A 21,207-nucleotide genomic window follows, 5' to 3' on the forward strand; every position below is an offset into this window, starting at 1 on the left:
TGCTAGAAATGAATTGTATTCTTGTCCAGGTTTGAAAGTTACACGAAGCAGCCCCAGCGCGGAGATTGTCTTTCCCTGGCTGGCACGTCCTAGGTGACCCTGGCCCTGTTGATCCTTACCCTGCCCTTGAGCTAGCAATAATTTTGATCGCTGGGGACGAGGACAGCCCCGGTCTGGGAGCGTGTACAGTTTTGTTGGGTGCTGCGAGCCGTGCGGTGCGAGGGGCCCGGAGCTGGGCGGAGAGCGGTAGACCTGCAGGGGCGGCTGCCAGGCCACCGCGGGTCAAACAGCAAGTTACGTGGGGGTATGTCAAATATAACCCGCTCCACCTTCCCAGCTGCACCCCTGCCCGGGATAACTGCGGCAGGGGGACTCTTCCCAAAGTGACAGCCCTTTTTTAGTGGGTCGGGGGTGGCAGCGTGGGGAGTCTGTCATTTTTCTGGGGTGTGTTTAGCTCAGTGGCCGATTCAGGTACTCCGAGGATAGGCACGGGTTAGTTTCCTGGCTCCCTCCCCTCCCTGGGATTCAAACTTCCCCGGAACACTCCCTGGATCGCCCCAAGCCCCAACTGTAGTGGTCCTCAGTTAGTCGGGTCGTAGTCTAGTTAATCCCTGCCAGGTCTGGGGTTTTCTTTTCCTCTTTTTTTCATTCAATAGAGTCCTTGGGGAAGGCTAACGACGCGGGCCTACAGCAGGTCCTTTCTTAAGCCTCCCTCCCCTTCAGCCAAGAGCTTGCGGGGCTGGGATGCGGGAATTACATACGGTAAGTGGAAACTGAGTCTCAGGTCCAAGGAGTGACTCAGGTTGGGATCTGGGCCGTTGAGACCAGAGTCTTTTTTACTGCATACACCGAGCTACATTTTAGCAATCTGTCTCCTTCGTTCTTAGAGACGACACAGCAGCCAAAGAACCCCATTATTGTCTTGCTGCACCTTGCTACTCATTGCCTACTTGGGGACTTGCAAAGCCCATTGGGTCCCTGCTACCACAGACTACAATTACGGGTGGTGGTGTTTCATACCTTCGCTCTTGGCTAGCAGGGCCACCACGGAGTTTCTCAAGTTGGCGGATGATTTCACATTGGATGCCTGACTGAAGGCCTTTTCAGCTCAGAGCCTGGAGTTGGGAGGTGTGTGGGGTCATGTCATAAACCCACGATTCCGTTCCTAGCTTCCTGAGCTTTGAAGAGCATTGTCTACACCGGGGGTAGAACGTGATACTGTAACGTGCAGCCTTCTTCAGAGCTGACTGGTGTTTTTTGGGTATGGTAGTGTGAGCCTGTCGCCGCATTGCTTTTACAATAAGAGCATTTTTTTTTTTTTTTTTTTTTTTTTTTTTTTTTTTTTTTTTTTTTTTTTTTTTTTTTTTTTTTTTTTTTTTTTTTTTTTTTTTTTTTTTTTTTTTTGGTTTTTCGAGACAGGGTTTCTCCGCAGCTTTTGGTTCCTGTCCTGGAACTAGCTCTCGTAGACCAGGCTGGCCTCAAACTCACAGAGATCCGCCTGCCTCTGCCTCCCGAGTGCTGGGATTAAAGGCGTGTGCCACCACCGCCCGGCTTAATACAATCTTAAAATACACGAATTTGATGCTTGCGTTCTAAGGAATGGCGGTAGGAATATATTAAAAGTCTGATTCTGGAATTAAGCCGTTATTTTTCCAGAAGAACAAAAAAAACTCAGCATGCACAGTAAAAGCCTTGGGATCTATAGCATACAGTAAAAATCTTGAATCGGAGCCCAGATGTCTTAAGCGGTGGTCTTTGGTATTTCATGGCAGGATGTAATGCATGGTGTAAGGTGGAAGCATGTGTCCAGAGCGGAGGCGGCAGTGATGCTGCGCAATGTATGTGGAAAAGCCCCAGAACCACTGTGCATTTGATACCGGACTCGTCTTTGGCTGCTGCATGTGCAGAAACGTCTTGCTGTCGTCGTCAAAGGTTCCTGACCCCCATTCAGTGACAGGATTCCATATAGAGCCGTGACCTACAGCTTACGGAGCTAGGCTCCGTATCAAGCCGGACAAATGTTGGCATCTCAGACTCACCAAACAGAGACCAATATTGAGTCAACTTTGTCAACCAACCAAGAAAGCTGTAGAGCATCTTCCAGCCTGAGCGTTGCTGCTGTGAATCTACACTATTTTAAAAAGTCCAAAAAAGTTAAGTGTAGGAGGAGGGCCTGACAAATTGGCGCCAACGTGGCTATCTAAGTCCACACAAAACCTGAGAAAGCTTAAAAAGGAATTCTAGAAACAAAAAATACAGGGTTTAACACGGCTTCTTGCTGTGTGCTGGCGGTGTGTGGCAGTTTCTTTAAGAGGTCTTACTGATTCAGCGGTAGTAGCTGCGGTTTCATAACAGCTTGCGCCACAGGCTGTAAGTCAAGCAGTGGGCCAGGAACTGCAGACACCTGCTGATTCTCACAGGTCCTGCAGGGATGAAAGGGAGATTGCTGCAGTGGAGCCGTGTAGTCCTGCCTGCTGTCAGCAAGGGCAGGAGAAGCTGAGCCACAGATGGTGCTGTGATGGGTGGGGTCACACAAAGACCCCCACAGTCCAGAAGTGCAGTGCAGGAGGCTGCCATCCAGCCAACCCCACAACTGCAGGGTTCTAACCCCATCCTGCTTGTTGTTGGAGCAAACCCAGTTTTCTTGTTTGTTACTCATGATGGGCGCCCAAGTGTGTGGCAGTCAGAGGACAACTGGGTTCTCTCCTTCCGAAACCTTGTGAGGCCAGGGGCTTGAACTCAGGCCATCAGATCTGGGGCGTGTGCCTGCACTCACTCCGCAGCCTCCCTGACCACGAAGTCCTGCTCTTTATTTATTCTTTATCTTTAAAATACACCCCATCTCATCAGCTAAACACTCTCAAGTCTGTGCTCCTCTTTCTAAGAAAGAAGACAAGCTGGCTTAAAAGTTTCCAAATGCATTTATTGTGAAATACTGTAGATGCCCTTTACAAGCCCAAAGCATTAGAATTCAATAGAAAACATAATTTTATAGACATATTTCTCTATACAAAAGTCTGACCTTTCTAAAAATTTAGAATAAATAATTGAAAAATCAGTGCCATTGATTTAAAAGGTATCCCTTGGGTTGTTTCATGGTGAAGCGCCTTCTATGTCACCAAAAGATGAGGGGGCTGACACCTGTCCCGAGCCTGGGCTGTGAGTCTCTGGCGAAGATTCCGTACTTCCTGGAGAAGATCACGTTCCGTGTGGTTCCATTCTGTTGTTTTCCTACTTGAAAAAGCTTGAATACGAAATTACAGTTATTATCAGTTGAGTTTCCTGATGTACTAATATAGTACTTCCCTTCAGTGGAATTATGTTATAAAAATCAATAACAAAAACCAATATCCTAAAAATGTTTCTTGAACTAACAGCCAGCCATATCACCCAGCTCGACGTGGCTTCATTTCCCACCCAAGCAGCTTTTGTTGCTGTTGCTGAACTGACTGAATGACCGCAGAGAACTCACAGCCTCTGGGCACTGAGCACAGTCCCGTATGAATCAGATACACAGCTGGGCTGGGGGGCTGAGCAACTCTTCAGGACAGCACACATCCCACCATGGTGCTCAACGGGAAGGAGACAGGACAGACTCCAAGTCAGGAGCTGCAAGGGGCACCACCGCAACCTCGCCAAACACGGGATGGGATGTTCTGGCAGTAGCTAACGGCAGGGGAGATCAAGACTAGAGTAACACCCTGCTCAAGTTTATAGAGCTTCATCCCCATCGCGGGGCTGGGAACACTGGAACCAGAATCGCGGGAGCACCCTTTACATATTTAAATAGCTTCAGCTTCTGAAAATGATTTTCATCCCCCAAAGGAAGGCAACTTTCGTGCTTTCATTTTGCATCCAAATAACTGAGCTCAGTTGGCTCCTCCTGGTTGCTCTGAAGTGCAGAGAGACTATGTGGCCTATGCATCCACTCCAGCATGTGTGTGACACCTCCCCCTCCCCCCCCTTGAAAAGTAAAACCACAGTCCTCCTTATTTACCAACTTACTCTGTGTGGAGGAATCCATTTCAGAAACGCCATTTAATTGTGAGGTTTGGGACAAATAGTTTGAGGTCATGTGTTCCCTTTGCAACCAGGGCACTTCTGCTAGAAAGGGCGGAGAGAAGGAAGGTGTGAGATCCAGCAGAAGCCATTTATTGAGGACAGACCATGCGTGGTAAACTCGCTTCCCTCCTTTCTTGCTCTGGGAAGAACACTGCTGCATTCGGCACACAGCAGAAGTGCAGCGTCAGGAGTGCGCAGCTGCACTGAAGCTCTGCTAATGGCTTTTACGAACATCAACTAAAACAAAGGCCAACAGAGAGCTAAGAAGTGGGCACCAGGGGCTAAAAGCACGGCTCGGTGGTAGAACACCTGTCAGCACACACAAGGCTCCAGATTCCCTTCCTTGTAAAAGATGCCAGGGTGGTGATCCCAAATATTAATAGGGATTACGGAATGTGTTAGCAAATGGTCCCTGAGAACCACTGTGAGCATCGGTGGCAGGGGGGTGGCTACTGTAGTTCAGACAGCGAATCAGAAGCAGCAGGCCCGACCAGAGTAGCGAGAGCAGCAGCAAAGCCCTGGGAGTGCGGTTGTGCAGTAACTGCTCTCCGCTGACAGGGTTGACAGACTGGGCAGGTCAAGGCATTGCTGCCAAACCCAAAACCAGAGTCAATCCCGGACAACACAGTGGAAGGAGAGAACCCTCACGGCCATACACAGGTACCCAGCACAAAATACCACGTACCCACCACAAAAATTCTTAGAGAAAAATGTCAGAATATGTTTGTGTGCACATTTATCCAGCAGTTCCAGAAACAGGTGGTTGGAGGACGGCATAAAATAATGCTGGAACTGTAGCAAAATCCAAGACTCCCAGACACCATCTTCCCCTTTACAAACAGGAGACTGGAGACCAGAAAACCGAAGGCACGGCGCCCAGTGGTTATACTCAGCCCCACGATCTCGGGCCAGGGTCCCCCGCAGGCTTACCTGTCCCACGTGTCACCTCCTTTCTTCTAAGCCCTTCCTGTTCTACCTCCAACACCTTGTATTTTGAAACCTGGTCCAGAGGCCCTGTCTGGCACAGCAAGCCCCATGCTATCTCATCATTCACTATGACTGTATAGAGAGTGTGCACACATGCCGAGTCTGGGGCAGCGTACACGGTTCCTCCCTTCCACTGCCTGCACATCGGGCTTGTTGACTCCCACTGCCTTTTCTTTTTATGTATATAATTTATATATCATATGCTTCCATTTATTTGAGACAGACACAAGTAGTGCGGGTTGGCCATGAACTTCTGATCCTTCTGCCTCTACCTCCCAAATGCTGGGAGCATCATAATGTGCAAGCACACTTGGGCAGTTCATCTTTTTGAAGTGAATAGTTTGGTATAATTAATACATTCAAAATGATTGTAATCCTCATCATTACTTTGAGAACATTTTCATCATTTCCCAGAGAACTCCCAGATCCTTTACAGCCTTCTCCCCACCACGGTCCGGCACCAGCCTGCTCCTCTCTGTGGAGCTGTCCCCTTTGACGACGTCATATGGATGTGCTCTCAGTGTGTGGGCAGCCTTTCATGCCTGGCTTCTTTAATTAGACACGGTCTTCAGGATCAACTATTCTGAAGCATGGAACATTCCTTTTTCTAGTAGAATCAGATTTCACTGTATGAATAAATTTGTTCTCTCTCTCCTCAGATTTCACTGTGTCGCTCAGACAGACCTGAAACTCACGACAGCTTCATCTTCCTGGGTGCTTGGACGACAGGTGCACATCACAGCACCAAGTTTGAACACATACTCGACTATATACTGTAAACAGGCAAACTGTATATTGATACAGTATATATAAACCTTCAAGTGAAGTTGTTGTTTTTTTTTAAGGCAATGTTACTTTTTTTTTTTTTCAGATTTATTTATTATTATGTATACTGTTGTCTGCATATATCCTTGTAGGCCTGCAGGGGGCACCAGATCTCATTATAGATGGTTGTGAGCCACCATGTGGTTGCTAGGAACTGAACTCAGGACCTCAGGATGAACAGTCAGTGCTCTTAAGCTCTGAGCTGTCCCTTTAGCATGAAGGTGTTGCTTTAAAAGGTAAAAGTCATATACAAAAGCCTGAGAGTAGAAAATGCAGTAAAAGAGAACTCCTATCTGGACTCTACTTAGAATGTGACATTATAATTCTCATCTAAAATTACACTTATTTGCTCACTTATTTATTTTGTGCACGTGTGTGTACACGTGTGCCACAGTGCATGCGTGGAGGTCAGAGGACAACAGAGGAATGAGTTCTCTTCTTCCATCATAAGGATGCTGGGAATCCAGCTCAGGCTGTCAGGGGTGGCACCTGGGGTCTGCGTCGCTCAGTCATCTCAGTAGCCCAATAGAATTTTGATTTCTCAGTTGATAGGGTTGCAAGCCTTATCCTAAAACCTAACAGTTTGGCCCTGGAAGATCCCTGTGGTACTTTGACACCCTGTTGCCCTGGAGCCAATTGTTTGGCGAAGCACACATTCTTACTAAAATTAGAAATAGTTCTCTGGGGACACACCAGATTCCAGGAGACTAAGAGAATTCCAGAGAGCACAGCCGCCTGGAGTAAAGCAGCTCTACAGGGCATGGAGACTTTCCTCTGTCTTCTGAGTGACAGTTCTGTGCTGGGACTGAGCTGAGGGCAAGCCCTCCACTGCCAGCCTCTAACCCCGCTCAGGCTGTTTTCTCGAGAGGCACTCTGTTCTACCCCCAGCCTACTCTCCCTGCACTCCTCTTCTCAAAAAGGTTACCAGTCCCTGTTAGTCAAGCACAATTTGAATGAAAGAAACAAAAACGGTCTGTAGATGTATCCCTGGTAGCAGACCCACGACACTCACCTCCGCACAGCAGATCTCCACCATGTTCCCGAGCTGCACTTGTCTCCTGCTTTAAGAACCACTTTCTAGAGGCATCCGACAGGGCAGAGGCCCTCTTTTCTGATTCCAAGCGCGATTCCTTTTCTTCGGCTTCCTTCCACTGCACACGAGTGGGGCAAAAAGACCATCAGACAGTGCAAACAGACCACGTGCGCCGAGTGGGCCCCGTTTCCTCTACTACTCTCCTTTGCACTTGAGAAACACAGGACCTGTGTGGTACTGTGGGAATTGGGGTGTCTGTGGTGGCCCACGGCTATGTAAGAGCCCCGAGAGCAGAGGCAGGTCTTGCTAGCAGTGAAGCAGCAACTCCTTTGTGCAGGTTCCAGGCCTTACCAGACTAAGCTAGCTTCCTAACAATGGGAATTAGTCTCCTTTAACATAAATGCTATGCCCACGCTACAGAGACTACAAAATTCAGAGAATTAATTATTTGCTTGGCTCTGGAACACGCATTGATCATAGAAGTCTAGTGATTTCTACCGACCCCAGCTCTTTCCCCTATAAAATGAGAAAATTCATCTTAAAATAAGTTCAGAGGATGACTAAATAGTGAATTTATAACACCCCAAAATGCTACAGCCTTTACATGGAAGCACACATACAAATTTTGTGATTAAAATACCAATTCATTAAATACAAACTTAAAGACTCTCAAACTCTGAGCCCAGAAAGGTAGCAGAGATCATTTCCCCTTCCTGGTCAGGGCAGAGGCAGCCAGCTTTCCCAAGACCACACCACAGTAGAGGTGACTTTAAGGCCAGGATGCTGGATGCAAGGACTGTGCAGCACTCTCAAATGCATTGCTTTACCTCAAACTGCACAGTCTACTGAGACGGTGCCAGCAACCCTTGCCTCGGACAGAGAGGGCTCCCACCACTATGCGCCCATGGCCAATGACTGCAGTGTTCTGGGTACCGCCCCGTATCTCAACCTTCTTTCTAGTCCTTGAGTGACAGGGCTATAAGGCAGGTTCTCCCCTCACTAGGGTGAGGTAGGAGGGAAGAGATTGTGGGACAGGGCAGGGAAAAGGCTATTACAGTGTATCAGCAGACAGGAAGACAGATACTAGCCGCTCAAATGGCCACCCAAAGCCCGGGCCTCCCACATCTGCAGGTAGGAAGACGAGGGTCTGAGGACAGTAGTCATGGTACTGATTTCAGTCTGCCCTGAAAAAGAAAATTACTTCCGTCCTCCTCACAGTTCTGCTGCCTTGGGTACCTCTACTACTGGCTACAGTGCCTATGTTTAAACATGTCCCATGTAGATTTGATCCATGTTTGTCTCTTAGGGTCCTCTTTGTTCTCTAGGGTTGTGAACTGTAGACTGTTTTTTCTTTGCTTTATGTCTAAAAGCCACTTATGAGTGAGTACATGTGATAATTGTCTTTCTGGGTCTGGGTTACCTCACTCAATATGATGTTTTCTAGATCCATCCATTTGCCCGCAAATTTCAAGTTGTCATTTTTTTTCTGCTGTGTAGCACTCCATTGTGTAAATGTACCACATTTTCCCTAGCCATTCTTCGGTCGAGGGGCATATAGACTGTTTCCAGGTTCTGGCTATGACACACAATGCTGCTATGAACATAGTTGAGCACATGTCCTGTGGTATGATTGAGCACCCTTTGGGTACAAACCCAAAAGTGGTATCGCTGTATAGCCCATTCTATCGTGATCATTTAAAGGGTGAGGGGGAATAACCAGTGGTAGGGTGCCTGCCTTGTATTAGTAAAGACCTGGGTCCAGCTGGCAAGGGAAGAGATTAGCTTAGCATACTAACAAGACACTTGTAAGTTTCCCTTACCTTCTTCGCTTCCTCCTTCATCATGGCGTTTAAGACTTCTACCTCCCTCCTCCTGTTCTTCCGCAGGAGAGTGGCGACTTCCTGGTAGCCCTGGCTGCGCTGCTGGTCATCACACTTCTGTCGGTGTAAAGCCTGAATCTGCCAGTCAGCATCGAGGCACGCTTGCTCAGCTTTGGCCAAATTGTCCTCAACTACCTAAGAAAAAGAAAATTTCAGAAACAAGGTGAAATCATGTAAGATATGGATGTCAATCCGCTGTATCCCAGAGTCTGCTAGGCTGCGCCATGTGTTTAACCAAACTGACTTCAGGGCCCCACCATAAACCAATTAAGTTCATCACCAGGTCAGCTGAGGTAGTTTAACAGCTTCTAGAGAGACCACCTATGGGTGCGGGGTGGGATTGTGAGTTCAAGGCCAGCTCAAGGTTAGGTAGTAAGACTCTCTCTCAAAACAACCCTAACTCCTTAAGTGACTCCGATTCCTGCCAAAACTGGGAACTCCCAGGTTAGACAAAAGGCAAGATTCAACAAATCTGCTTTTAACACCCTGAAAAGCAGTTAGAAAAAGTCCCTTTTCAGATGCACAAAAACAAAAAAAAACCTGTAAGAGAAACAAAACAGTACAGTACTTCAGAGGAATCCGCTAAGAGACTGACTGGTGCAGAAGGTTCCTCTTAGCCTCCACCATCCCTCATTTTCAGAACAGGGACAGCCTGGGACACACACACACAGCATTGTGTTAAATCAACCTCAGAGAAAGTTCTTTCTGAACATCTCCCGTCGAATCTCAGTCCACTTAAACTAGCATTTCTGAAAGGGCACTTCGTAAGAGATGTTATAAAATAATTGGAAATTTTTCTTTAAGGCTTCACCAAGACATTGTGAATCAAACCTGGCTCAGGCCCTCATTTCACACCAGTGTTCCAATCCCGACTTGGCCATCCCATGTTACTGGATGCGCATTTTCCGGAGGCCGCTGTGGAGAGCCCTGAGGCTCTGCGACCTTGCACTCTTGGGGGCAATTCCTGAGAGGAACACAGCAGGACGGAGCAACGTGCAAGTTATTAGTTCTCCTGTGCGTCCTCACGTGCCTTAACATTCTCTCAAAAGGCATGTCAGCCGCATGCAACCAATGCAGGCAACAACCCATAAATACAAAGCCCTGGGGCTTCTAAGGACCGAGGCAAACAAAATAAACCAACGGATTATGCAACTTCAAAAACTTCCAAATGCGAGCTCTCAGAAGGCCACCTCCCAGCTCCCGCTGTGGACCCCAAGTTGAGTAGGCTCTCACCCTCCGAGTCCTGTTCCCCAGCTGGCTGGTTTCTAGTAGATTCCGGAACATGTGTTCTTCAAGAGCCACTTTCCGCCAGTGGGCATCCGCACCATCTCGAATTTCCTTTGCAATAGCATCTTGACTTCTAGTAAGATCCTGTTGAGCACAAAGGGACTTTGCTTTGTTCAGGCCCCAAGGTCAACTGTAACTGTCTCATTATCAGAGTAAAATGGAAACAGTGGTGACTTCACTGATAACTGCAGGGACCCGGAAAAACTTCTCCATAAATGCACTGAGACTAGCAAGCATGCTCAGAACCAACTTCTGAATTCTAGCAGCTAACAGGTGTGTGACACGCTGGGGAACGTGGCTCGGGAAGAAGGGATCCATGCCCAGCCTGCCCCTGGCTCTGCATCAGCCTTTGAAACATAGCAGCCGTGGGTGGCTGTTCCTGGAGACCACATGTGAATCACAAGTCAAGGGCTGTGTGCCGAGGGTGTGCACAATAGCTCCGCTGGGCTCCTCAACAGAGACAGAAACTGTTGTTGCAGACAGCGTATCACTGCCCAGCTATGGAAAGGAATAAGGCACCAAATTATGCTACTCCATAGATAAACCTTGAAAACACTACGCTAAATGAAAGAAGCCAGTCACAGAAGGCCTTGTCTATATGTTGCATTGAAATGGAATATCCAGGCTAGATAAATCCGTAGAGATGGAACTAGATGACTAGTTGGGGACATGAAAGGTAGTGCTAACGGTGGCTGGGGCACGAGGGACGCCAACAATCTCCGTGATGGTCTAAGTTAGAAAGGCAGAACGCAAACTGCATGTGCCAATGGCCTCACTAACCACTGCTAAGGACATGAGTTTTCTTCTTACAGTGTTGGGATTAAACACAGGGCCTGTGTGTTCTATCTTAAGATTTATTTTTAATTAATTAATTGTGTCTGTGTGTGTGGTACAGGTGTCCTCAGAGGTCCTGGAATTGGAGTTACTAGTGGTTGTGGGCACCTGATATGGGTGCTGGGAACTAAACTCTGGTCCTCTCAAGAGCAGTACATGCTCTTAACCGCTGAGCTTACTCAGTGTTAAAACTATAAGATGAAATTCCAGTCCCCAGGAATTCTTTCTTAAAGGAATATTTATTTAATGTGCATGAGTGTTCTGCTTGCACGGATGTATGTGTACCATGTTCACGTGCAATGTTCACGGAGGCCAGAAGTTGGAGCCCCTGGAGCTGGAGTTACTGGTGTGCCACTGCTCAAGACCCAGGAGTTATTTCTTTATTCAGAGATTTTTCTTTTATTTTTCTAATGATCTATAAGCAGCTTGATTACCTTCACAATTACCTAAAGATAAAAATATTTTTCAATTACATACAGAAAAGGTACATGTACAAAGATGACAAAGATGTTTATCACTAAAAATTGTAGGCAATTTAAGCATTTAAGTTTAAGATTTATTATTTTTATTTTATGTGTATGGGTGTTGTGCCTGCATGCATTTAAGTGCATACAAGTGCACAGAGTGCCATAGAGGGCAGTGGATCACCCCACTGCACCCTGGAACTGGAGTTACAGATGGTTTTTGGCTGCTGTGTACATACGGGGAATTGAACCTGGGTCCTCGGGAAGAACAGTCAGGGCTCTTGCCCACTGAGCTGTCTCTCCGGTCCAAACATTAAGTTTGAATAATGTATGTCTCAACAGCAGCCGCTACAGATGATAATTATGAAGATCTTTAGCCATTCAGAAAGAGGCTTGCATCATACTGTCCTAATTGATACTGAATGAGTAACCAAATGTTTTTCTCAAATAAAAACTTGCATTAACCATTCTTTTCAATGATAAAAACTGAAATATATACCCTAACCACATGCAATTCAGACCATTCAGATTTATACTTCTTGCTTCATGTTCCTACTGAAGGTTCTGAGACTCTCCCTTATCTAAATGCTCAACAAGCAGCTGCTCAGATTTGGGAGGGTCATGGGTTCTTATCACTGTGCACTGTGCAGGGTGGAAAAGTTCACTCGGGTCCTCAGATAAGGGACTTCAGTCCCTGCCTCATAAAGGCCTGTTGGGGAGCTTAGCAAATGGGAAGCCATCGTGAGGCCAAAGGTGGGCTCCAGCTGGTGCCGCAGACCTGCGACTGCACCGCCGGAGAGCTGCGAATCTAAGCACTGCACATACGCATTCCGACATCCGCTAACTTACAATCCTGGGTGACATGATATTCTGCTTCAAGAGTAAATAAAATGCACGATATAAACCACAGACGAGCCGTCTGCAGGGGCTGAAGGACAGCGCTCCTCCCACAGCCCGCTGGCCTCTACCTTCTCATAATGTCGCTTCTGTGATTCGAGCTCCAGCTGTCTCATTTCCAGGTCTTTGGCCGTGGCAGCAATTTCTTCATCTCTCATGTGTACCTATGGACAAAGCACAAGTTGTTAAGGTCCCTACGAACTCACAGCACAATTTTTCATAGATTTAATAATACTGTAATTCGGGTATTCCATTAACAGCACTCCAAAAACAGCAACCACCAGGAACTGGGTTTAAAACAGAGTAGCTGGTAACATGGTCGCGGAATCGAGGGCTAATCTGGGTTAAGCTTGTGTTTTTAAGAAGCACGCACAGCTGCCATATGCCCACGTAGACAGACTGACTAGCAGGTGGCAGCTCTTCCCCACTACAGCAACCAGCTCCCGGTTACGGAAAATCAGCAACTGCAAGTTAGGGCGGAGAGAAACAAAGCGTATTCAATTGTAAAAAACTTTAACTGACTTGACAACTGGTAAGTCCAGGTTTCTTGTGACCTGTCTGACTGCTCGGTGCTCTGTATGGCCCGTGCTTACTGGAGCTCACTGTCCCCAAGTCTGATTACCTGGGGCTCTCAGTTGTGTAAGACAGGAGTTGGGTAAGGGACTCTCTACAGCATCTTCCTAACTATTTGGCTGCCTACAGACCCAGTTATTTTTAAGGGAGAGAAGAGAATAAACAATGTGTATTTGGAAAACAGAACAATAAAACCACAACCAATCAGCTATCCAACTGTCAATCCCCATCCATTCATTCAGCGAACATGTAAGCGCTGCATGGCTGCGATCTTGGTCACTACCAAATGCCTGCTGACTAAAACACATGCTATTAAAAACTCAAGAGAAGAAGCAGTAAAAATAGGGATACCGTGGGATGCAGAGACACACACTCAAGGAGTAAAATAAACAGTGTGCAACTGACCTCGAGGAAGTTACGGGAAAAGCACTAGCTAAGGGGAGGTCTGAGCATGAAGCCGGGTCCTGGCAGCAGAGGGGAAGAAGCGTGTGGAAGGAGAGCACCACTCTCTGTGGAGACCACTTGACTATGAATTTTCAGAGATACAAACAGCTCTACAAGAAGATCACACGAGACTGTGTGTAGATGTCCACAGCCACGTCCACAGCCCCTGCTGGAGCTGGGGCAGAGTCAGAGCACAGCACAGGAACAGGCAGCCAGAAGGGCATGCAGGGTCTCCCCGCTGCTGCTTAGAAGAATCAGGACACCTCACTGTATGTCAAGAGGATTTGGGATAAAGACATCAGAGTTCTGAGCATGGACCACTTTTGGGAAAGAATATATGCTTTTTATTAAGAATACAAAGCTATTAACTTGATTCACTGGATGAAGTAATTTAAAAGAACTGCAGAGTGTAAAAGCCAACTAAAATTAATTAGCCCTAAACAAAACATGTATTAAATTAAATGTTTTACAAGACATATTTTATTGAAACTAGGTTTTAAGTTTCCAAGATTAATGCATAAATTGAATTCAATCCTAATGAGAAGAATTTCAGTCGAAGGGAGAAAGGACTCAGAAAGATGGGATTCTCCGTTTGGAATGTAAGTATTTAAGAAGAACAAGGAGTGAGGACGAGGCCAGGCTAAAGAGTCACAGCTGCTGTCACCCAGGGTGCTGCTGGACAGATACTAAGCAAGTAAAGACTGAGGAGACAGGCAAGTCTATGAGTAACAATGTTACCCAGCACGTGGGCGCTAACAACAAACAGTGCTGGGGCAATGGCATGCTGTCTAGGTCCCTAACTCACTCCTGACAGTCAGTGTTCAGATACACCTGCAAGCCTTTTTTCCACAAAGTAACAGAGGGGAAATATTTTAGGCTTTGAGTGCCACAAGGTTTTGATACAACTTTGCAAATAATTTTAAAATTAAGATACTATTAAAAACAAATGACACTATTAACATTTTTAAAAGGCAAGGGTAAAAGCCAGCTGAAGATACTTACAACAGAGAAGGGCTATATCCCAGCCATACACTGCAGGGCATACACAGCTATGTGAGACTGTTGTGCAAAACACAAGCTGCAAAGGCGAATGAACGCAGGCTGCCGCCTATCTGGTTAGAAATGTCACGGTTAATCGGGAGACATTTCATCTGCAGAGACTAACCTGGGTTTTGTTTTTAGAAAATGGTTAATTACACTCTTTTCCTGTGTTTCTAAAGGTGGAGGAGTAGTTATATTTTCTTATGTTTATATAAATTTCATTTGCCTTCTATTTTTGTGCCATGTTTTTAAAGACTGTTTAACGTCTTTCCATGTTGTCTTTATGTATCAGCTCTCTTCACTGTGGATGTATTCACTGGTGAGTTCGCCATAGTGAATCACTTTTACACACGTAACACACCCACACCCCAGACAGCTCAGCTGTAGAGATGAAGAAGCACAGGAAGTCAGCTCTCTAGCTCCAGATGTTCTGGATTGGAATTCTTTCTGTATTGATCACATGTGAATTTTTATAATAGAGAAGAATATCTCCCCCAGCTCACAATCAACACCTGGCAGGCTTTTACTTCTAAACAAAGTCATTAAATTGACTAATTTCTTGGCATAAGGAGAGCTGAGTCAGGCGGTGGTGGTGCACATCTTTAATCCCAGCACCTGGGAAGCAGAGGCAGGTGGATCTCTGTGAGTTCGAGGCCATCTACAAAGCGACTTCCAGAGTCGCAGGACAGCCAGGACTGTTACACAGAGAAGCCTTGTCTTGAGGACCACCCCCAAAGGATAGATGAATGTAAAAGGAAATAGAACTGGAGGAGCTGTTCTAGTACTGTCATGGACTCTAGCACCATCACGTAATTTGAAGGTGCTCGTTCCATGAGGCTACAGGGAGATCTTGAGTAAGATTAAAGCTGATGAACCTTTCTCTCAATTTCGTCCTCCAGCCGGCGCAGCTCCATCTCACGCTGATCCTGCTGAAGCTTGAGAAAGCGTCTCCTAGCAGCATCCTGTAAGCGCATTTCCTTCATCTTCAGCTCTCTTTTCGCAGCAGCCAGCCTGAAAGACAAACTGTATCAAAGCACTCTCCAACACACCTTTGATTTTTTTTTACTACTGAGTTGCTTGTGCTATTTGGATACATTTTGTCCACTATAACACAACTGTGCTTACAAGAAACAAAGCCAGTACTCAAGAGGGTCATGGTGAGGGCAACTGGCCATCCTTTCAACTTTACCTTCCAAAAGTCTACCTGTGAGCTACTTTCCCAGCGCCCTGATGGAATCCAGGGCCCTCTTACATGCAAGGCCAGTGATCTAACAGCAAGCTGCAGCCAAATGCTATCACATCGTTTCAGTACAAGTGATACTCTTCAACTAGAGGATCACTGCAAAACCACTACAAGCAGGGTACCCACACCCTTTGTAGTTTTAGTGGAGGTCATCAGTTCTGCAATTGCTCTAAATCACCTGGAGAAATAGGAACAAACACGGGGAGAAGTGGGTGTGAGGTACACACCTGTTTCCCCAGTACTAGGGAAACCTGGGCAAGAGCCTTCCACCTTTGCCAAAGTGTAAAAGTTTCAAACCTTGTTTTATGTATACGAGTGTTTGCCTGCATGCATGTATGTGTACCACATGCACGCCTAGAGCCTGTAGAAGTCATAAGAAAGATTGGACTCTTAGGAGCTGAAGTTACAGATGGTTGTAAATGTCTTATGGGTGCTGGGAACCAAACCCAGGTTCTCTATAAGAGCAGCAAATACTCTTAACCACTGCGTCATCGCTCCAGCTTCTTGTCAAAGATCTCATTTGTTTGCTGGCTTTGAGACAGGGTCTCACTGCGCAACCTTGGTTGTCCCGGCTATCCTTGAACTAAAGAGATCCACATGCCTCTGCCTCATAAATGGAGGTATTAAAAACATGCACCACCACACTTGGCATTGCCAAGGTTTTAAATGCATAAGGAGAGAAGCAATTTATGTTTCAATTTGTTTGGATCATATAGTTATGGTTAAACATAATTTTAAAAATTACATTGTGCTGTGTGGTAGTGACACAAACCTTTAATCCAAGCACTTGTGAGGCAGATGCAGGCAGATCTCTGTGACTTCGAGGTCAGCCTGGTCTACCCTGTCTCAAAAAACAAACAAAAAAACTCCAAAAATTACGTTGCACCAAAAGTGATTTTCCAATACTCTATTACAAAGCATTTCTGCCTAACATAGAATGATTTTTTTTTTTAAAGGAACAAAACAGAGAAAAAGTCTCACTCTGTAGCCCAGGCGGGTCTGGAACTTCACTATGAAGCCCAGACTAACCTTAAACTGGCAATCCTCCTGCCTCAGCCTCCCTGGGTGTTGGGATGACAGGCATGAATCATGCCTGGCTTAGAGTGAACACTGCTAAGTAAGATTTTCAAAATACATTAGAGCTTATATTACATCTAAAAATTCATGCAGGGGCCAGATTCAACACTGCTTTAGAATTAATTTTACTACATAAAGTTTAGGTGGCATGTACACTTTTTATTACCTTACATATTTGCTTAATGGAAATTACACTGGGTAACTTTACAAACAGTGTTCTATGTAAGAAAGGCAAGGGAACAGAACTTATCTGATTCCTGTCCTCAGTTTCCCACAGCAGTGGATTATACCCATGTCCTGGGTCACGAGGACTGCACCCCTGTCCCTGCTGGGTCACGAGGACTGCACCCCTGTCCCTGCTGGGTCACGAGGACTGCACCTGTGTGCCTGCTAGGTCACGAGGACTGCACCCGTGTCCTGGGTCACGAGGACTGCACCTGTGTGCCTGCTGGGTCACGAGGACTGCACCCGTGTCCTGGGTCACGAGGACCGCACCTGTGTCTCTGCTGGACCATTTTCTCTTCCTCCTGCAGAAGCATCTCTCTTCTCGTCTCCTCAGCTCTACGAAGCAGCTCCTGCTTCTGGTACCAAGCCTCATCCTCAGCTCTCTGTTCATCAACTTCAGCTTGCATATTTTCAACTGTCTGCCTGAAGTAGACAGTATTTATTATTATAAAAACACAAACAAGAAAGCGAAGTAATTTAACTCAAAACAACCAAGATATAAAATGTAGGACCTGCTGAAAGTCCACTACGTGGTTTTATTTTCAGATACAGGAGGAATTCGCATCTTTGAAGACACCTCTAGCTTTTGAATTTGGATTTTATGCACATACTTTAGAATTCAAACTGACTTCTCATTAAAAGCTTTTACTTGGGGTTGGAGAAAAGGCTCGGAGGTTGAGATTGTGTGCTGCTCTTGCAGAGGACCAGATTCGATTTCTAGCACCCACAACCACCTGTAACTCCAGGGGACCTGCCATCCTCTGGTCTCAATGGGCACCCACACAGTGACCACAAACCCATGCAGGGACACATACATACACATAAATAAAAATAACCTGAAGAAAAAGGCCTTTCTTATTTACAGTGTCTGGTTTATATCAAGAATAACTACATGATTACCTCTCTCTCAAGAAATCCAATTCATCATTCCTGATCCTTTCTCGTTCCCGTGTCTGATAGTCCACAATAAACTTTGGATATTGATTAAATATGGGATATTGCCCTTTGGTCAATGCAACAAAAGCATCCAGCGTGCTTCTTGGATGAATATCAGCAGGCGTAGTCTCCATGAGACGATAAACTTCTCTAATTACAACATTTATGTCCAGGTTATTCCGATGGTGAAAAAAATACTGTAAGAAAACTTGATGTTTAAATCAGAGTTTACGCAGTAAAGCTAACTACCACTCAGAAGTAGTAAAAACGAGGACACCATGAGATGCAGAGACACACATTCAAAGGGGCAAGAGAAACAGAGCAACTGATCTTCAGAAGATTGGGGGAAACACTAGCTGGGTGAGGCCTGAGCTTTGAAGCCAGAGTTCTGGGAGCACAGAGAGGGGGAAGGGGAGGCTCTCTGTCACTGTGGAACAGTTTAGGCTAGTGCAGAATTTGCTACAAAGTCCAAACTAGCCTCAAACTTGTGACCCTCCTGCCTCAGCCTCCTAGTGCTGCTATCCCAGGTCTCAGGCCTATAATTCCAGCACTAGGAGGCAAAGGCCAAGGACTGCTGTGAGTCCCAGGTTAGCCTGTGCTACAGAGTGAGTTTGAGCCAGCCTGGGCTACATAACAAGCCATCGTCTCAATAATCCGAAACTGGCTGCGCACAGTAAAACTCTCAAGTTCTACCTATACACATTTCCAGACAAATACAGACCAAAGAAGCCACACATGAGATCATTCAAAGAACAAGCAACAATCAAGTGTTAAATGCCCTTTACAAAGGAGAAAACAGCAGTTATAACCTGCTTGTCAAGAATCACGAGGTCAGGGATGTGGCCCAGCATTTTATCTATTATTTTCCACCACCTAACACCAATGCCTCACCCTGTAGGCTCTCACTAAAGAAATGTACTTCTTAGCATAAACAAATGAGATTTGAGAACTTCTTGTTTGGGGTTTGTTGTTGACTCGGTGGGTGATGGGACGGAACCCAGGGCCTTGTGTGTGCGAGGCAAGCGCTCCACCATTGACCATATTTCCAGCCTAGAGAACCTTCTCCATGGACGGGTATTTACCTCAATATCATCCTTAAGAGTAGAGTTGAGCAAAGGTGCTCTAGAGCAGGTATTGTAGGCCACCACGGCCATCAGGAGGAAGGAAGGGTGATTGGAGAAGACATTATCAAACAGGCGGAGCCACTCCTCTCTTGTCAGCACTTCTGAGAACACAGTTTCAAGGAGAGGCCAGGCGTACAGCTAAAGCAAACAAGAAACGGTGGATATCACACTGATAATCTAAGAGTCAAAAGAGTCAATGGAAATTTAAATTATGCAGTAAATATATTCAGTGTTTAATTAAAGAACTTAAGAACTTTGTGAATTTGGGCAACAGGTCTGCTTTACCCCAGGCTAGAGATCAACCCAGGGCCTTGTGCATACAAGGCGAGTGCTCAACCACTGAACTGTATCCTCAGCAACTATCTGGACTCTCTTCATAGACTTTCAGGAAGACAACTCAATAAAGAAGAATGGCGAATTGTTAAAAATATAGACTGTGGCCGGACAGCTCAGCAGGCACAGTTGTTGGCCATCAAGCTAGATGACCCAAGTGTAAGTCCTGCACACATGCCCACAAATGTATACACACACACACACATAAATAAATTAATCTAAAAATAAAAATTACAAAGTAGAATATATCTTTCATTATTCATTGGGGGAAATACTGCTTTATCCATAGCAAAGTCAATTCTGGCTCTCACAATAAAGATGTCATTCTAAAGTCCTTCTGTTTCTTACCTGGGAAGTTACATCTCGCTCTATAAAGTGCTGCAGCAGTTCCTTGTCATGAAATGCCAAAACATTTTCTATCATGCTAAGAACATTGATGGGAGGGTTAGGAAAGTACTCAAACCAATGTTGACACCAATTGACTACAAAGGAAAAAAATAATCAGAAATTTTGTCTTTAAATACTATTATGTATTATAAAAGAATTTTTTGAGACAGTCTCACCATGTGTGTGTATCTATGTATGTATGCATGTATGTATTCGTATTCCCAGGCTAGTCTCAAACTTCTGATGCTCCTGTCTCAGCCAACCTAATGTTGGGATTACAGGCACTGGCACTGGAACTTTTTATCTCTAGTTCTGTGGGTTGGACACAGGGGCCTTTTACATGCTAGGCAAAGCTACCATAAGCCATACCCCAGGCTATTCACTCATTCATTTAGTTAGTTAGTTAGTTATAGGTTCTATAACTTGTGGTCCACCTGCCCCAGCTTCTGGATTGCAGCCCCGTTCCACCAGCCCCAATGAAATAATTTTTTAAAATTTTGCTCTTCAATATGCTCATGAATAAAGAAGAGATAGTATCTTTTTAGTTTCTAGAATATGAAACTCCATGGTGTTAATATAGTAACTTAGGCATAAAGAGAATTTGCCAATTTCTTCAGAGCAGTCGTTGAAAATGTGTCAATAAAAACACATGTAGATACACACACACACACACACACACACACACACACACTTCCAAACCATTCCTAATCCAACATGTTGGGCCTTCTGTTTCCTGCTGACTCCTGTATTTTCTGTCTTTGATTAACAAAGGGCTGTGTTTGGTTTACCCTTATTGTCAACTTGACAGGACTTAAAATCACTCAGGAGACAAACTTCTGGGCATGTCTGTGAGGACATCTCCAGAGAAGTCTCGATGAGACGAGGAGAGCCACCATCAGTACCGTGGCTCTGCTCCATGATGGGGCCCCAGGAGGCACAGGGGAGAGCGTGTGATGCATCGGCACCAGTGGGTACTTCCTGCTGCGGCCTGTGGACGCTGCTGCCGTGACTCCCCTCCCACGATGGACCATGAGCCGTCAGCGATTTAAGCTGTGTTCCTTGATGTTACGACCGCCCATCTCAAAACAACAGCAGAGGTTTCAGTAGCAGAGCACTATACTGTCTATGAGGGCTTTCTAATTCTAGAACTCTATTACTTCATTTATTGCCATACATTGAAATCTGAGCTAATAATTGAGCCAGAAACAAGATCTTGCCAAGGTTTCCCCCTCTTTAACTGCTGCTGTGGGAATGACACATGCAGTGAATACTGGAGCGGACTGCCCTGACCAGCCTGAGAATGTGGGTCCTCTGTGCCTCAGGCTCATCTCTAGAAAGGGGATAGCCTTAGCCATTGCACAGGTGGCTATGAGGGGAAAATGAGCAAACAAAAGTCCAACACCGAGAACAATGCGTCATACAAACTGCTCGATTTTAGGAGCCTCAGATGTGGGGCGAGGGCAGCAGCCAGCACCTGGGCACTAACCAGCAGGCCCTGGGTGCAAAGGGCTCCAGCGGACAGCGGTTCTCTGAAAACAACCAATCCCTACCTAGT

At 45.9% G+C, this 21,207-nt stretch overlaps 1 protein-coding gene across 3 annotated transcripts in view; it reads right to left on the reverse strand.

Annotated features, from left to right (window-relative positions):
* Window positions 1–2,936: 2,936 nt before the first annotated feature.
* Window positions 2,937–21,207, reverse strand: part of Tbc1d31 (TBC1 domain family member 31) — a 46,345-nt gene continuing 28,074 nt past the window's right edge. Inside the window, exons 12-22 of one of the 3 annotated variants that reach the window (XM_050145238.1) lie at window positions 19,614–19,747; window positions 18,891–19,070; window positions 17,773–18,005; window positions 17,143–17,295; window positions 15,203–15,338; window positions 12,341–12,433; window positions 10,021–10,158; window positions 8,728–8,922; window positions 6,887–7,025; window positions 4,006–4,104; window positions 2,937–3,244 (exon numbers count right to left, since the gene is read on the reverse strand). In XM_050145238.1, the coding sequence (XP_050001195.1) occupies window positions 3,111–3,244; window positions 4,006–4,104; window positions 6,887–7,025; window positions 8,728–8,922; window positions 10,021–10,158; window positions 12,341–12,433; window positions 15,203–15,338; window positions 17,143–17,295; window positions 17,773–18,005; window positions 18,891–19,070; window positions 19,614–19,747 (1,634 nt within the window). In that variant the 3' untranslated portion in view covers window positions 2,937–3,110. The remainder of the gene's footprint in view (window positions 3,245–4,005; window positions 4,105–6,886; window positions 7,026–8,727; window positions 8,923–10,020; window positions 10,159–12,340; window positions 12,434–15,202; window positions 15,339–17,142; window positions 17,296–17,772; window positions 18,006–18,890; window positions 19,071–19,613; window positions 19,748–21,207) is intronic. The other 2 variants (XM_050145239.1, XM_050145240.1) reach the window with 2 other exon arrangements.

The sequence above is a fragment of the Alexandromys fortis genome, unplaced genomic scaffold (genome assembly GCF_014885135.2).
Source record: "Alexandromys fortis isolate MF-2015 unplaced genomic scaffold, M_Fortis_MF-2015_v1.1 scaffold_2_1_26212458, whole genome shotgun sequence".
Taxonomy (NCBI): domain Eukaryota; kingdom Metazoa; phylum Chordata; class Mammalia; order Rodentia; family Cricetidae; genus Alexandromys; species Alexandromys fortis.